Source organism: Nyctibius grandis, chromosome 33 (assembly GCF_013368605.1).
Source record: "Nyctibius grandis isolate bNycGra1 chromosome 33, bNycGra1.pri, whole genome shotgun sequence".
Taxonomy (NCBI): domain Eukaryota; kingdom Metazoa; phylum Chordata; class Aves; order Nyctibiiformes; family Nyctibiidae; genus Nyctibius; species Nyctibius grandis.
In genome coordinates, this window is record NC_090690.1 from 4,675,986 (window position 1) to 4,693,966 (window position 17,981).

General features: G+C 49.3%; 1 protein-coding gene across 2 annotated transcripts in view; it reads right to left on the reverse strand.

Moving 5' to 3' along the window:
- Positions 1-6,272: 6,272 nt before the first annotated feature.
- GFPT1 (glutamine--fructose-6-phosphate transaminase 1) overlaps positions 6,273-17,981 on the reverse strand; it is a 44,264-nt gene continuing 32,555 nt past the window's right edge. The window contains exon 19 of one of the 2 annotated variants that reach the window (XM_068421358.1): positions 6,273-6,641. In XM_068421358.1, the coding sequence (XP_068277459.1) occupies positions 6,612-6,641 (30 nt within the window). In that variant the 3' untranslated portion in view covers positions 6,273-6,611. Of the gene's footprint in view, positions 6,642-13,406; positions 17,608-17,981 lie in introns of those variants that run through there. The other variant, XM_068421357.1, reaches the window with a different exon arrangement.

Sequence of the window (17,981 nt, forward strand, 5' to 3'; positions counted from 1 at the left end):
GAACTGCTCTGGCTGCTAATCGTGACTGGATGCTATCAGTATCCCACCCCATCGTGTTTCCATGCAAAGGCCCAGCAGACAAAGGAGTTCCCTGTGCAGGGCTGTTCTGTCTGACATGTGGGAACAAATGAAAGGCAAATGTTAAAGGGGAGCAAGGACTTGGGTTTTCTTCCCAAAGCCAAAAGCTTTTCAGACATTCCTGGGAAGCATCTCAGAAATGGGAGGACCACCATCAGTAACAGTATCCTGTGATCTGAAGATCCTCTGCAAACCATGAAAACTCCCCAAATTTCTTATTAGTCTGGGACACAGCACGAAGTGATGGTACAAACGTATCTTGATGCATGCGTGTGTAATGGATCTAACTGAGTCTCCTTTCCCTGTGCACCACTGCAGGCCGTGGGCGTGCTGTTCCCTGTTGCAGTGCGGTAGGAGAGGCCACAGCAGCACTCAGAGCTTTGCAGAGGTGCTGTTTGTCCTCCAGGTAGCATTGATGTATATTTGGGAGGTTGGCACAGTAGGACTTGGGCCAAGACAAGCGCTCCAGGGTTTAGGCCTTGATCTATAGGATGCCTTAGAAGGGAATCTGGCTCCCCTTGCAAAACAACTTTTGATTTTTCTCTTGGCAAGAGCTTCCCTTTGTCTCCAGATATATTGATCTCCTGCCTGTTCCAGCTGTGACTCCATAGCCATGCTTAGAGCCTTCCAAGCCTGGCCTTCAATAACAAACTTCCTCATAAAGCAGAAGGGCCTCACGTGTCATGTGTACCAGACAGAAGCCTGTGTGCGAATGCCAGAGAAATGCCACGTTCGCTTTGTGCCGTCCATCTTTCATGAAGGAGCTGCTGCCAGCAGGTCGTAAGCAGAGCAGTTTGTGCCTAGGGTTTCTCTCCTGTTCTTGTAGCAATGAGTGGCTGTTGACCTCTGGAGTGAGAGGATTTTCTCCATGCTGTTTAGACAGTCAAAAAGCCCCAAGAAATACAGAGGGGCTGCACCCAACCTGTGCTGTCACCCTGGTGGGAGATGTCTTTGCAGATCCCTCCTGCCCATCGTGGAGCAGCAGAATACACTATCATCACACCCATGTTCTTAGGGTTAGTACCCCTCAGTGGCTGGGTGGCACAAATCAGAGGGGTCCTGTATCATCCTCTGTGCCTTTTTCTACCACGGATTTTCCTGTTTGCTTAATTTGTGCATCCCCAGCTCTAGAACGGGCAGAGTCACACGACTCCTGACTGTGGAGGTAGTTTGTCCCGTGCCGTCGCAGGTGTCTGCATTGTGGTGAGCTGAAGAAGAGAAGGGACTTGTGTCTGCAGAAGGCTGCCGAGGCTCTAAGTGCTGGGGCATCCTGCCCCTCGCTGGTCTGCAGGGATTTTTGCCTGAATAAGGACTGTAGGATTTGGCCTTTGCTTTATACCTCTTCAAAATGATTTCTTACTGAAACAATTTGGCCGAAACAGACACCAGCTGAGGCCAAGTGCTGGACCACCCAGGCCACCGGCCTAATCCACTGTGGCACATTTTTACATTCCCACAACATAAAATTAAACAAATAAGAAACAGACCAGAATGTGAGAAACAAAAAAGAAAGCACGAACTGCTGGAAACCCGCCAGAGAATCCATTGATTCAGTAGGATAAACGCAGACCTTGATCGGAACGGTACGCAGGGACCCCGTTAGCTTATGGGGTCTTTTAATATTTCGGTGTTAGCAGAGCTGCAAAACCCGCTGGCGGCGACTGCTGATATTGTGCAGGGTAGAGCTGTCTGCACAGAGGCAGGATTTTTTTCTTGGACATCATCTTCTTTCCTTGTCTGTGTCTACTGCAGTATTTAGCAGGGAGGGGAATGCTGATGAAAACATTTCTCTTGGGCTTTTCATTTCCCTAAAAAGTAATTCAGATTTGGGCTTTAACAAGTGAGCTTTATTTGTTCTTTTTTTGTTTAAAACCAATAACAACAAATTATATACCTGAAAAAGAATATTTACTGAAAACTGTCATGTGACCAAAAATGAAAAATAAACCTTTTTTTTACTTTATTTTTTCCCTTCTTTTACTAGAGGCCTTTTTAAGGTTGAATGTATTTTTTTAAGCTGCCAAATGTTACTGCAGGCTCTAACGCACACACCGAAAACATGTCAGGCTTGGCAGAGACAAGTAATTTTCATACAGCCTTATGGATCCCTTCTCTAGAAGACTCATCTAATGGGTGCTCATGGCTGTGCGATAGTTTCTCTTGAGTGATTCCCCCCACCAGTTAGGCCAGTGACAACTGGGGACGACTGTGTGTCATGCAGTAGTGTGCTCCTCCTGCAATGGAGATAGGAACTTTGCTGCCACCACGAGTGGTCCAGGTCCTTGATTCATCCCTGGCTGCAAGTAAAATCCGTTCAGGAAGTAAATAAGTTTAGTGCAATCCTCTTTTAAATAATTCTGAGCTAAAACAAACACAGAATTGTTTTTATTTGGATTGTTTTAATCACAGGTGAGCAGGAGACCTTGCCTGTAAGGGGAAGGCTGTAGTGAATTATGTGAGGACGTTCCTTTTCCTGCGCTCCCCACACACATGCCCGCAGAAATGCGATGTGGATTCAAGTAATGCCAACTCCTTCTGGGCTTGCAGCTCCGCTGAGCTTGCACATACCTCCGTGAGAGGGAGATTTCATCACCGTCAGGAGAGGAGGCTGTGGCAATGGGGGACAGGGGCCCCCAGCTCCCCACAGGTACCTGCCCCTGCGGCAGTGAAGTCCTGCCCCAGACTGCTGTAGGAGGAGAGAAACTCTGCACCAGAGAGCAGTGAACAGGTCGTGTCTTTCACACTTGACACACCACTCCTGTTTAATCCTGTCCCCTCCTCTTCCCATGTATTTCCTGTCCAAAAATGCCTGACTTTCTTTTTTCCTCCCTTTCTGCCATTGTTGGAATATGATTTACTCACAGCTAACTCCACTGGGGAGACAGTTAGGCAGGACTCATTTGCAATGGTGATGTGTGTCTCTTTGCAGCCAGCTCGGTGATAAATCTCTTCACTGGAAGCTCAAGATGTTGGTTTTGTTTTTTTTTTTCCCTCTGCCTCCCTTTCTGTAGAAGAAAAGATGTGAAAGAGATGAGCTGTGCTGAAAGCCATTTCCACACTCACCCCCCTCCTCTGAAGGGTTTGCAGCTGGGGTTGGATACTCTGGGTGCTGGCAAGCTCCAAATGCTGCAGTTTGCTAATGCAGAAATACTGCAGGATTTCCCAGTTGCTTCCCATGCTCCAGGGAAGACAGGAACATATCGAGGCTGGTGGAGGAGTTCAGAGGATCTTTAGGCCACGCAAGAGGTGGGATGTTGTCTCAAGTAGCAATTTCTTGCCCAGGTTTGCAGCAGGAGTGGACCTGCTGGTTATGCTGTTCAGTGGCAGACAAACTGGAGGCTGGGGGAAGAGTGGTTAGAAAGTGGCCTGGCGAAAAGAGACCTGGGGGTGCTGATCACCAGCCGGCTGAACATGAGCCAGCAGTGTGCCCAGGTGGCCAAGAAGGCCAATGGCATCCTGGCCTCTAGTAGGACTAGTGTAGCCAGCCGGTCTAGGGAAGGGATCGTCCCTCTGGACTCGGCACTGGTGAGGCCGCACCTTGAATCCTGTGTCCAGTTCTGGACCCCGCACTTCAAGAGAGATGTTGAGGTGTTGGAGCGAGTCCAGAGGAGGGCGACCAAGCTGGGGAAGGGTCTGGAGGGTCTGACCTCCGAGGAACGGCTGAGGGTGCTGGGGGTGTTTAGCCTGGAGAAGAGGAGGCTCAGAGGTGACCTTAGTGCAGTCTACAACTACCTGAAGGGAGGTTGTAGCAGGGTGGGAGTCGGCCTCTTCTCCCAGGCAACCAGCGATAGGACAAGAGGACACAGCCTCAAGCTTGGCCAGGGGAGGGTCAGGTTGGACATTAGGAAGCATTTCTTCTCAGCAAGGGTCATTAGCCATTGGAAGGGGCTGCCCAGGGAGGTGGTGGAGTCACCATCTCTGGAGGGGTTTAAGACAAGACTGGACATGGCACTTAGTGCCCTGGTCTAGTTTGACATGGTGGTGTCAGGGCAATGGTTGGACTTGATGAGCCCAGAGGGCTCTTCCAACCTCATTGATTCTGGGATTCTGTGGGAGGGCTTCCCGCAGCCTTCGGACACACTTCTGCACTGATGGTGCTTTAGTTTGGTGCGGAAGCATCAAGGGTTTTTTCCAGCTTTGCTTTCTCAATCTAATTTAGGCTGGTACAATCTGGAGACGTTTTTGTTCTATATTGATTTTTTAAAATGCATTTCAGTCAGAGGAGCAGATTTATGCTAGATCCAGCCCGTGGTGTCTGTGAGTGAGTGCCTTGTGCACGGGTGACCGACGCAAGTGCGCAGAGTGCAACTCAGCCTGTTCACTTAGGCTGTGTGTGAGGCTTTGGAAAACAGTGCAAAGGAGGTGAGGACAAATTGACTTCCACATACACACAACTGTCCTTTATTATCCTAAAATGTGGTTCTGGCAAACAACAGCCACGCTCTTGTTCAGATGGCAGGAAAAGCGAGGATACTCCAGGGCTGCCGTGGAACAGTGCCCAAGCACGAGCATACTGTCCTGCTTTGGGAGTAAGGGTTTGATTTGAGGGTGGGATTAGGTGGCACGGTGACCCCAGGCTTAGAGGCACAAGATCTCTCCCAGTCCTGCATCCCCCCTGCACAGCCTGATCCAAAGCTTGCTGAAGCAACTGGAAAGGTTTCCTCCTCACCGCAGTGTCTTACATCGGCCCCTCAGCATCGGTGTTGCTGCTGGGTGCCCCTACAAATCAGTGCTTGGAGCCAGGCAGAAAACTCACCCGCTGCCTCCAGCAGCTTTACCTCTGCAACGCTGCTGTAATTAATATTTCCTCCTGTTTGCAATAGGCTGCACTCTGCTAAAGAGGGAGCTTTGTCTGCACATCATCTAGTTTTATCACGTGCCCTTGATCCAGAGGCACAACTGCCTGTGCACCTTCCTAGCCCAGGCCAGCCAAAATGGTCTGGCTTAGCTTAAACCTTACAAGCCGTGGTTTAGGGTGTTCATTTGTTGTATTTTAGATTTTTTTTTCCCTCACATTCTAGGTCGTATTGATTGAATTGGGATAAGGACTGATTTAGAACTTAAAAGGCCCATGTGCCAGAGGTTTTCCGTGCTCTCCAGAGCACTGGTGTTGGCAGGTAGGCCATGCACTCCATGCTTTGGTGCCCCAAGGAAAATAGGGACCCTGCTGTCCCCTGGTAAACCTGCTGTCAACAGTTTGCAGGAGCTCTGGGGGTGGTGGCAGGTCCTGTGGAGATCTGTGGACAGCCTTGGGCACAACCATGCCACCCACCTCTCTCCCATGGCACTCTTGCAGGGTTGTTAAAGCTTTGGTGCCCAGATGTGTGTGACTGAGCATCTTGGGTTGTGTTTAAAAACAGAAAAGCTTGATCTTTCACCCCAAAAAGCTGCAAGCAGAGGGAGGCAAATGAAGGCTCCCAACCTTACTGCCTTGGAAGTCTTGTAGCTGTAGAAGCCAGCCTCAACTATTGCCTTGTATCACACCAACACCTCCTTCACTTCTGAGATCAGCGTCAGTGAGGCTCAAAGCACTTTGCAGAAGAGTTTGAGTCCTGAACAGCACCTGTGTGAGCACTGCACGTGCAAAGCGCTGGTACTTGTACAGCTAAATAGGCTGGGGGAAACCTGGCTGTTTCCCCCGGGGCCAAGAGGCGTTTCTTGATGTCCCAGCCCCACAATGTTAACCCCAAGCCACCACTCCTCTACGTCTCATACTGGTTTTGTAGTTTTCTAATCTAATCATACGGAAGGTGATGGTTTTTCTCTGCTCCCAGGAGCTTGCCATAGACATTTCAGCAGGGTTTGGGGCTTTGTGGTTTTTTGGCTGGCTGTTCGTGTCTGTGTGGGACTGGTGTGTTAAACATACGAAGCGAGATGCAGGGCTGTCCAGCCAGGCTCTTGTGACAAAACCATCACAAGGACCGAAGGTCCAACTGTCCTGTGCTGTCTGTATAAGATGCATCCTCACCACACTACCATGCAGGCTGGAAATTCAAGTCAAAGCAGCGCAGGCTTAAGCCATCAAAACTGTCATTGAACAGGGAAAGAAGAGGGAATGGGGGGGGAGTCATGAACTTGACTTTGTTTCTTAGGCTGCAGAAGCCAAGAGGGGAAGAAACCATCCAAGGGAAGATAAATTGGCACCTTCAAAGCAGAATGCTCTGCTTTTGGCCTTTGCTTTAAAAATCAAGACATCTTTGGAGACTTTTATTATTTAAAACCTAAAAACAAGGCAAGAACTGCAGTGCAAAACGCAAGCAGCAAGTAGAGTTACCTGTGACTGTCTGTCACTTATCTAGAGGGTTTTTCTATGCCTTACTCAGTGCAAACCACTCCAATCTGGGGCTGCCAGCCTGTGCCGTGCAGAGCAGACAGGATCTGACTGATCCTCCTTGCTGCCACGAAGGGCCCCCGGGTGCGGGCAGAGAAGGTGGCAGCCCAGGGATGTCGTGGCTGCCTGCAGCTGCTCCTTCTCCTCGAGGCTCTCGGGCAGCTGCACGGGAGGCAAGTTGCTCACGACGCTGCGACGGCGTTCATTCCTTCGAGGGGGCAATGCGGTCCACCTGCAAGAAGGACAGGCAGCTGTGAAAAGAGCAGCCCTTGGAGCAGGGAGGTGCGGCCGTGCTTCGACAGCGGCCGCGGGAAGGAAACCCCAGAAACGGGGGCACCGCCGCGGGCAGCTGGTGCTTGAGCCCTGTCAGCCGCAGGAAAGTAGAGGGGAGTTTGAAAAACCCCGGAGATAAGGGGATCTGCTGTCTGCGGTGTTAATTCTGGGCTTAAACAAAGGAGGGCTTTGTGTGTGCGGGGTAACAATCCAGACTTGACGGGATTACTCACTGTAACTGAGATGCTACAGGAAAAAATCAGCATGATGGGGGGGTTGATTCTTGCTCTCAAGGGACGTGTGGTGTAGTGTAGCTCTGCTGCTTTTTCTTGCCTGTCTTTTAACAACTACGGAGGCTCACGCTACCTCCTCTGCACCTTTGGGACCGTGGTGGGAGTTTGCAAATAGCTGTGCAGCCCCAGGGGGGAGTCGGGTGTTTGTGAAGCAGAGATTGTGTTTTTGGGACGCTGAGATACAGTTACTGTCGAAACATGCTGGGCAGGCTGGAAATGGGGTCGTTTGCTGTGAGTCCAGCACTGAAACAGGTCTGGTCTTGGCTGCTGTTTCTCTGTGAAACAACCTTGCTCTGGGCCTCTGGTAAAGCTGTGGCTCTGAAGGGACCAAGAGTCTGGGGCATGAACTCCCAGACTCGTTCAGGGGAAGGCAGGTACCGACAGTGTGATCAGCACCGTCAGCTACAGGCTCTGTGCTTCAAACTGCCTGTGGGGCACGCAGGACCCCTCGCTTTGGGCTCTTCTACCTGTTTCCATTCTGGGAAGCAGCATCCACCCAGGCTACGTGGTCTTAGGAGCAGCTGTAGTTTCTTCTCTATTTTTTTCCAGCCATAGAATAATGCCAGATATTTCCCTTTGGAACAGGGCTTTATATAGCGCTTTCCATAGTCACTGCAACAAGCAGAAAATGCCAAAGACCGCAGCATTCCCAGGCTGGTGAGCCCTTGTCCCAGCTGAACGTTTCCCTGCTTGTTCCTACTGATGAGAAAAGTGTTTCTTAGCTGATGTTTCCATGGTGTTAAAGCCCAGGCCTTGCTGCAGTTCTTTTTTTCCTATGCTAATAGCAACCACCCACATCTACCCAAGAACAGTTTTTCTCGGAGCTGTGACCAGTGTACCTCCAGTTATCCACAGCCCCCTGGCTGCTGGCCTGCTACAAACCAGCTGGTCGCATCCAGCTGGTGTATTAAATTGAAGACAGCTACAAATAAATTACTTGTTTTATTGCTTTTCCATGTAGGCATTGGCCATGATACCGTTTAGACACGTGGTAACCCAAACGGGAGGGGTAAAGTGTTGAGGTACAGAGCACTTCTTAGAGGGATGTGACAGACTTTTAGCTGCAATGGGTTTAGGAGCAGGTTTGAGCTCTCGCTCTGTCTCGCCTGCTCACCAGGAGCCGTGCCTTCCTTTCAGTGACACCTTACACTGCACAACGTGGCACCTAGTGACTGAACTATAACCTCCAAATGTAGCTTAGGAAGGGAAAGGACAGCAGTGCCTGGAGGAGAGATGATTGCCCCCAGGCCTCTGCCTCCGTCCCTAGCAAAGCCTGGGATGATGCTTGGGACCGTGACAAGCCCTTGTTCCTGGCTGGCAGCAGCTGGAGGGGGATGAGGGGCAGATGGCTTCAGTCCCTGCTGAGCCCTACCCCAACTCTTGTGTCCATACAGCCCCGCAGCAAAAATTCCTTCCTAACTCCAGCTGCTCCGCTTGCAAGCAGGTGCCTTTCTGGGTTAGCTCATGGCGGCCCCAAGACCCGCTTGCCCCCTGCCTTACTTGGATGTGGTCCCACAGGGATGGTCCTCGAGGCAGTTAATTCATCCTACATTTTAAGCCCTGTCGTGAGCCCTTCCTGAAGGCCGTCTGCCAGTTATGCTAAGGGAGATGACGTGGCTGTTCTGTAGGCTCAAGCCTGACCTATGGAGAGGAGGGGGGTGAGAATTGCCGTTCTCCTTTAGCAACACGATCAGCGAGGGGTGTAACACACATGCACTGGGTCGCGGAAACCTGGGACTCCTCGCGGTGTGGTTCTGTGGGAGTTTTTCCTCCGTGCGTAATTCCCAGCTCTGAAATCCCCCCTGAATTCCACCTGGCGACGGCTGGGGGCAGAGGTTTGATGTTACGTTGTCAGGGAGGTCGCCCGCTGAACATGAACCTGCTGGCTTGGCGTGGGGTGTGTATGCCTTGAGCTTCCCCCAGGTGGACCTGCTGGGGCTGTTTGGGTAGAAGAGAATTTTGATTTTCAGCAGTGTTTCTGGCTGGGCTGGGAAAAGCGTGTCTTCCTGAGGGTAGGAGGTGCTGCAAAAAACACAAGAAGGAATGTGAGTCCCTGCCACAGCTTACAGCAGAGCAGTCCAGCGGTGACCACAGGGGCCGTTCTGTCTGTTCTGGTAGTGCTCTTGCACTGGTCTCGTGGTGGGGCTGCAAGGGCTGGAGAGGAGGTTTTGTAGCTCAGGCTGGGTTTTCCCAGGGCGGATGTGCCAGTAGCCATACGCTGATAGCCCTGAAGGGTGGCTTTGGTTATGAAACCAACTTCCAGGCACATCCTCAGAGTTTGCCAATGTGATGTGAGTCACCCTGTGCAGGCAGGCACTGCCTTGCCCAGTATTGGGTGCTGGGAAGCACCCGCTTGTGAGCTGGAGGAAGGCTTGTTCAAGTGGCAACTGGCATGAGAAGAAAGGTGAGGCAGGGTCTCCTTCTTAGCAGTGACCCACCGGTGTGTGTGGTGCCACCAAAGCAGAGGGGCTGCTGGAGCATGCCATCCTCCGCAGGACTCGTGCCCCATTCCCTGCTCTGCCGGGGATGCAGAGATCTGCTGAGGCAGAGCTGGCACGTCCTTGGCCAGCCTGCTCCGGCCGGGAGCCTCCTGCGCATCCCCTGCCCCTGGACACGCGCTCTCATCTAGCGTAGGTTAATTCTGGGCAGAGATGGAAATGGGAGGAGCAGGGAGCTTTTAGCTGCGTCCCATGCAGGTTTGCTGATCGTTCCTCTTAGCAAGAGCCGTGGCGTCTCTTCGGTCCGGCCGAGGTGCAGGGTTTGCCTGTGCAGGGTAATTTTCTGCTTAATAAGGTCTTTGGGCACCCTCCTACAGCTCAGAATGAGCTGGCCAGGCCCACAGTGCTGCCACCCATCCTGCACATGGTCCCAATGTATCTCCCGACGTGCGGGAGCCCTTGGGAGCCTAATTGCCTCGGCTCGGAGCTGGGGTGGTACCGTGAGCGTCTCCAGCGCGTCTGGGCTCACCGCCGTTGGGTTCCCGTGTTACGGGAACGCCGCTGCTCGCTGTCCAGACACAGGCGAGCAGCTTGTTTGTTTAAACTCGTTTCCATAGGAATTTGTTAAGGACCATGGGAACATATTTTATTTGACCTAAACAATAAAGAATGAGACTGAGGAGGGGAGAAGGAGTCCCGTCATGTCTGATTTGTGGGTCTGACTTTTCTCTTAGGCTGGGTAACCTCTTCAGCACTGAATGGACCATCTTGGCAAGTCGGCTTGCTTTTTGTCTTCTCATTTGTTTTTTCAAATGCCTGCGAGGTATTCCAATCACAAATAAATAGGTCAGAAATAGCTGCTTTTTCAGCACACAGGGCAGCTTTTGGATCAGCCTTGGAGTAGTTTGGAAACCCTGCTTTCATGTCTGAGCTGGCGCTGAAGCAGCCAGGTTGTCCACGTGCCTCCAAAGGCAGGATGGTCTCGGCTGTCTCTGCAGTCTCTCTCTACGTGTTTGACTGTGCCACTAAAGCAGAACCTAAGGATTTGCCTCCTCGTTGCTGTGGGAAAGGACAGTGATGCTCACCTGTCTGATAAATGGGTTTTGCAGAGCGACGTGGGCTCCTGGGGTGCTGTTAGTCCTCTGACGGGAAGGTTGAGGTGGCCTCAGGGGCAGCGTGGGCAGAGGTTGCACAGGGAGTTGTAGCAGAGATGGGCGATGAAGCCGAGCTGTTGCAGAGTGTTGCTTGTTGGACCTTCCAAGCTGTAGGAGCTGGAAACTGGAAACACGGCGAGCCAGAAATAGATGTAATAGCAGCAAGGAAATGCTGGAAGAACAGCCCAGCAAAGTGGGTGTGTGGGCAGTGGGGAAGGCAGCTACTCAACAGTGGAACAGGCCAGGATGCTCCGCTGAGATTAATTTCCATCCCTGTACAGTGTTTTTTAATGTTTCCCAGGAGGGTCTGTCAGCTGTCACTAAAGCCAAGGCCCTTAAACCCCCCTCGTTAATGCTCTGAATGCCAAGGGGTGCTGCTGTGGCACTGCACGGTGATGCTGTGGGGCTGGTGAAACCCCCGGGAGCTCAGGACCCACCAGCTCACCAGGTCAGGCTGTCCACTCCGTACCGGTGTGCCGCCCTCAAGGCTTTGTGCTCTCTGCTGCCGGTCTCCGTACTAAGTAGGGGTAGTTCATTCACTTTGTGTGTCTTCACGTCGTCACGATGCCTGTGGCTGGCTGCTTTCTGAGGTGGTGTGGGGAATGGTCGCTTTTCTCAAGCCAAGAAGTGCAGTCTGTGAACACCAGCCTGGGTAGCAGCTCCAGCTAACGGGGAAGGATGGCTCCAGTGTTAGTCAGCGTTTGGTGAAATAACACCCTGGTAACTGGGAGTCAATTTTACAGGCAAAGCACCCCCTCCTTGGCCTGCTACGTCCAGCAGAAAGGTTGCAGCGTTCCGTTTTCTTTCTAAACTTGTATCCGTAAGGAGTCTGGGGCAAGAATTCCCCATAGCGTACCCTATGGCTGCTGCTTCCCCACTGAGCATCCTACAGCGACTCCAGAACTGGCTTTTTTTGCAGGGGCAGGTGGTATTTCCCTGATCCCCGGTGCTACGTGGGTGTTTTCTGTGCAAGCAGTTATTGTACAGCACTACAGCTGTGCCCTGCAGTGGTGAAAAACAGTTTACCAGAGAGCAAGAGGAGAACAAGGCATTGAATAAACCCCATTCCCATGGTCTTGGCTGTGCACAGTGCTCCTGCGAGCGAGGGTGAGGGTTGCTTTAGAGCAGAAAACATAAATATACGTAAATTAAAGACTTGCATGACTGTGTGTAGTCAGCGGCTTGAGGCCCAGCACCAAAGCTGCGCTGAAGGCCCGCGCGCTGTGGAAGCGTGTGAGGGTAAATACACGGGAGCAGGTTGCTCTAGAGGGGCCTCGGGGTGCTTTGGAGCAGGTAGGCTGCTGTAATTTATTCAAACCAAATGCTTATACCCTTCTGTAAATCTCACTTAGCTTCTGGGAGCTTATTTATCTTCAAATGCCATATTGTATGTGCGATTGAAGAGTTTCTGTGCAAAGGGCCTGTGGGGCCTTTGCCCCTCGTCCTACTACTTTTCTCCACGTCAGGGTTTAAGGCAATGGCTTTCTTGCAGCCAGAGCTCAGGCCTGGCTTGTGAAGGACCCTGGATGTGTCCCTTTGTGTTTGTCTTCTCACTGCCATTTTTATTAGCTTAAATTAAACACGCTGTATAATGTCTGTGCTTAGATGGCCCAGGGGGAGACATGAGCAGAGGAGAACCTGGCAGCGTCTCGTAGTTACCTGTGACGATACAGCTCCCTTCTCGTCAGAGGATGGTACTGGGAATGGATTAAGGAAAGGGGGGGTCCCCTGTCCCCTCCCCGGTGTGACTGGAAATGCAGCCAGCCCCGTGCGAGAAGCTCAGCTCTGCTTTGGGCCGTGCAGCCTGAGACCGGGCAGCCCTGGCGTCCCCTCGGGAAGAGCCTGCACGCAGCAACATCCCCTGCTCCTTCAGTGTCCTGAGCAGATGGGACATACAGCCATGACGCTGAAACCCCAAAGCTTTGAGCTCTTTGACCCGGTTTTGATGACTGTAATGCAAGCTAGAACTGCTGTTTAGTTTTGCAGATCTGAGCGAGCAGAAGTGGACCGTCCTGCTCCCACCACCTGCGTAGGCACCACCCTTACTGTGATACTAAGGACATATGTGCGTTGTTTCAAGGCAATAAGCCTTAAAAAGTAGCCCTGTGACCTTTGAATATTGGTACTTGTATAGGAAAGGTATTTGTGAGCAGAGCAAGTCCAAGCTGCTCATGTTATCTAGGAAAAGAAATGATGTGTTTGATATTACTCCCCTGGAGAAGTGAAGGTCCCCGAGGAAATGAATCCATGAATGGCCCCGACTGGAGGAGGGGTGGAATTTCAGACGGTCTTTTGTCATTGTGGGTTTCACTTACAAAGTTTTCCAAGGCATTTTTTAGACATGAGCAATCCCTGAGCCCCCAGCTGTTGTCTTACAAGAATGTGCACTGAATTGTATTATCTCAGCATCTGTGTTGGAGTCCTTCACTGCTGGGCTTGCGTCTGCCCGTTACCCAAACAGGTTTCTTTCTTGAAAAAGAAACCATTGAGTAATATTCACCAAGCATGGGTCACATATGGGCTGTGCTGACTGCGCTTTTGTCTCGCCTGGTGATAGAAAAGTGGTAGTTCAATGAGAATTAAAGGACAGAAGGTAACACTGACTGTTCTGCCTTAGGGGTATTTTATGGGCTTTCTTCTTGGTTAGTGGCAAAATCACGGTTAGGACAGGGCAGTTGAAATATATTCTCTCTCAGACATGAAAAAAATGCCTGGCCGGTTAGGAGAGAGGTGAGTTAAGCCCTGCTTTGTATCTACTGCCCTTAACTTTCACCGGGGTTACCTAGTCTTAAAGGGATTTAACTAAAGACCAGTAATTCCGTTTGTTTAATGTAGGGCACTTGATTTTATTCAAAGGGTGAGACAGATACAAAAAAAGTAAGCAAAAAGACAAAACCCAAATTATAAAACACTACAGACAAAAGTGAGACATCTTCTGCGTACAGCACACAACAGGAAACAAGATACAGACTGGTCCCCACAACCCGAGCCAGCTGGGTATGTACAGGCAGAGCAAAGAAATCCAGAAGGGAAACGGTGGGATTTGCCACTTCAAATGGCTATTTACATAAACTGAATTGAAGGCAAATAGTTTTCTTTTATTCAAACCAAATACTTTTTTGTTTCTTCTTCTTCCTGTTTCTGATGTAGAGGAGGGACTCCATGCTTTGAGGCAAGTTTGGGACATTCAGGTATGATCTAAAATTAGCCACAGCTAAACACTGATGTGCTCCTTCAAGCACTGAATTTCAGTCTCTCCATCGACACGCTGCTGTCAGGCACCTACTTGTGGCATCAAGGACTAGTGACAGCTAGAGAGGAGGAAAGCCTCATTTTGCACTAACATGTTGGTCTTCCTTTTGCCTTTAGGTGTTTCAATCTGCAGCTTAACCAAACCTAGTGTGTTTAGGCTAGTCTTAAGGCTCCTAACTGAGCACGATTATGCATCGCGTCATCTCCGTGAGCTCCCTCCCACTTGACTTGGAAATGCTCTGTGTGAAGCTTTCAGCTCTTTCAGCACAGAGGGGTTCAGACTTCACAAATCGGGGTGTCAAGGCAGCCTTCTGGCTAGAAGGGTTTGCAATTACCTTCAAGTCAGTAAGACCATGCTAAAAGGAGATGGCATTGGCCATGGCATTGCTGCACCTTACAAGGACACGGCTACCCAGACACAGGTTTGGGCTCTTTATAAGAACATGCATGCGGGTAGTACTCATCCATCTGACAGATTCAGGAAAGAACTGTCTGAGCCTTTCTTCAGTAGAGCTAGGAGGGACAAACCTTTCTGAGAGAAGTGTATTCCATGTACAACTTAGTTTCCTGTTGCAGCGTGGAATTTGTCTGAGATCTACGGGCACTAACAACATGTGCTGAGCCTGGAGTCCTCTGGTCTTTGTTAATTAAAAACCCCTAAAACCTATGGGTGTGTGCTTCCCTTTAAGCCTCTGTAGACACAGATGAGGAAAAGAGTTACTTAAATCAAAATAAATTCTGACAGAAGTACGCAGTAATAGGCAGCTGCTATTCCAGATGGCAAAGGCCTTTATCTGTATTTACCTGTGGCTCAATTTTAGTGACAGGGCAACTGAATTTTGAAACACCTCAATTAGGAAGGAGGGAATTTTACTGGCTCAGTAAGCAAAACATTAATTTTGGAGAGCAGAAGACTGACTGGCTGTTAATAAATATCACAAGACATTCTAAAAGTTTGCTAAGGAAAAGAGAAACATCATCTGTTCATCAAAATGCAACACGTCTAGATACGATGAGGTAAGGAAAGCCAAGGAGAGTCCTTTATACATTCTCACTTCACACAGGCATGGCAATTAACAACAATGAGATGCTTAACGGATTCCCCACCATGCTCAGCAGAGAAATTCTTCATAGCAAGCGTGCTCCAGAGCAGTCTTTGCTATTAAGCATTACAACATCCCACGGCCTAGGTGCAAGTAGCGACTAAACCTCTGTTTTGGCAGGCAGTTTTATACACTTCAGGCCGTTTGCAGAGCGCGGGGCGTGAACGCTACCTTTACTTCTGACAGTGACGAGTTTTAATGCCTTAAATTACAAATAAGGATTCGCTATCAGCATAAAACCAAACAGCTCAGCGATATCTGTACAGTTACACCCGATGTGAGCATCAGACTGACATTTCTAAGTTAGACTCCTGTTCTTTGGTCCTCTTTGTATACAACTTCCTTTCATAAATATTTAACAGCTGCATTAGTGAACTTTTCCTGAATAGCAACTTGTACTTTAACAGGGATGTCTACTGTCCTGTTTGCTAGGAGGCTTGGTGAGCCAGCGGACAATCAGCTGTACAAGGCTAGATAAAAGTGATGCTGCTTTTCTTCTGAGCAGAATAGGAGAAAAAGTTCTTAAAATAATTCTCTTGCAGGGTTCTTTCACATGAGATCCCACGCTAACAAGAACACAGGATGTGATACTGCAAGTCCTTGTGTCGTTGTGCTGGGGTGGGGGGATACAGGAGGGGAACCCTGCTTTGCTTCCAGCCCTCTACGGGGACACGTTTGCAGTTTCTCTTCTCTTAAGCAAGCTGGGTGGGAGGAGGAGGAAGAGGAACTGTCAAGTTGTTAGCAACGACCATGCGTTGTTTCTTCCTTAAGGACAAGTATCATCGTCAAATGAAGGGGGGAAGTCTACTCATGGTTAGGCAGAGGCTCATAAGTGTTAGGGGTCGGTGCCTCCTAAGCAAACGCCATATAAATAAAATGCAGTATTTACTACTTTGTTCTTAAAGAGACACTGGCAGCACAACGCGTTCCTAAATTAATAGTCTCAATACAACGTATTAATAAACGTACATATATTGGTTTCGAGAAGCTGCTTCCAGGCACACAGCATTTCCTTCTCAGAATAAAACTAAGCCTTGAGCTGGTACTGACTTGAAGTTAAATAGTTACTGCGGTTTTCTATAGAGTAGAATTGTTACAGACAGAGTCTTTGGAAACACCTCGGGCTGAGCAGTCGCCTTCCACCGTAGGAGGAGGCCAGGATCATGCTCTTAGCAACAGTCACCCTGTGCAAGGAGAACTGGGTGTTAAAGGGCAGTGGGCAGTCCCCAAGCACTGCATTTGGTAGAGCAATTCTTCAGGGGCAGTGAGTGACCTGGAACATTCCCCGGTACTGGGCAAGCATTGCTTTGTGCCTTGGACTGTCTTTTTCTTTTTACGGGTGTATATAAAGCTAATTCAAAACCCATCAAGCTGGTAGGAAATTCACCTTTTTGCATTAGGAAATACACAGCTAACTGCCCTTTAATGACTTTGAGAAAGTCTTGAAGGCGCATTTTCTGTGTAATTTCTGATTCTCTGCAAGCTTGTTACAAAACTAGTACCAGGGTATATATTTCTGTAGTGTCTATCGAGCCTTTTTTAATCTCCTCCAATTTCAAACCAGCTGACTTTGACACAAATCACATACAAACTGCTCCTAAATAAACCAGAACCTTTCATTACGCTTTCATTAAGGGACTTTGGCTAATGTAGTAAGCCTCAGACAGGGAGCGTTAGTGCCGTCTCTCTGCCGGAGAGATACAAGGCAGAAACTTTCTTCTACCCCTGCAGACTAGTGAGTGACCTGCAGCAGCATAACGCTGGTCCTTAGGACGTGTTTATGGTGCCACACTGCTCAGTTCAAGGGGAAAAATCCTCAACACAGGAAGACTTCTACTTGTTTAAAAAAAAAAAAGAAGCCACCAGCACAAAGTGAGCCCTGCCGTGCTCCTCTCGTCCCCCCCGGTTTGGGAAGCACCCACACATTTACACTCCCAGACGTGAGTTCCACTGTCTTCAGGGGCACAACTACAGGCATACGCTGGTGTTACACAGCGTGTGGTGGCCCACCCAGTCTCCAGGATTGTCACTTGCTAGGTATTTGGCATAGATAAAATCCTTCTGAAGCAATATTATTTTCTTAGCACATTTACCACGTGCCTAAACTTTAGGAGGCTGTGACAGGTCAGCTGAATTCCCTTTTGTGCATGAGGCAGAAATGGACCCCAAATGCTCGTTTACAGTTTTGTTCACTGTTAAAATATCTGCACAAGCATGACCAGTAACAGCTCTTGTTCCAGTTGTGTATTCTGGCATCCTGCTTCCCTGCCTGAGAGCATGACAGGTAATTCATTCAGTGGTTTCTGATCAATGGTTGGAATGAGTCACACTGGATAAGAAACAATGACATTAGCTCAAAGTAAAGTGGAGGGCCCCTTACCTAGAAGATTCAGTCGTCTTTAAAGAAAACCATTTAACATCTTTCATGGAAGTCTATCATCCAAAAAAACCCAAAGCTATTGACATAGCACGTGGAATTGATTTGACAATCACTAATGTAATGGAATTATGGTGATCTTGTACACAAACAACGATTTACCAAAATAAGATTTACCTAGGGGACTTTAAAATCAAGTTATTTTGGTACCAAAAAAAGTTTTTCATTTAATTCCCCTTTGCCCCTATGATTCAGATGGTCTTTCACTCTACAGTTACGGACTTGGCCAGATTTCTTGGAAAATCAACCTGCAGAGAGGGAGGAGAAAGAACACGCTTGTGAGTATTTACACACTTTCTTTGTCTGTGTATAACTTTGTAACGTGTGGAACGGTTGTTCTGCGTTTAAATTGGAAACGATTGAACATATTTTCATGTTAATTTAGGGTAACTGGTGCAGAACAAGTCCATAAACCTCAACTGTTACAACTCCTCTGTCAAGAACTAAGGAGTTAGTCCCTTCAGTCTATGTTGCTCACATGACAGGAGATAGAGGCCAGTGTCTGTACTAAGATCAAACACCTAACACAGACTGTGTTTGTCCAGCATCCTTCTGTGGATTCTTCCCTTCCTTTTAGCTTCCTACCAGCCCTCCAGCAGCTCGTACCAGAACACAGACATGT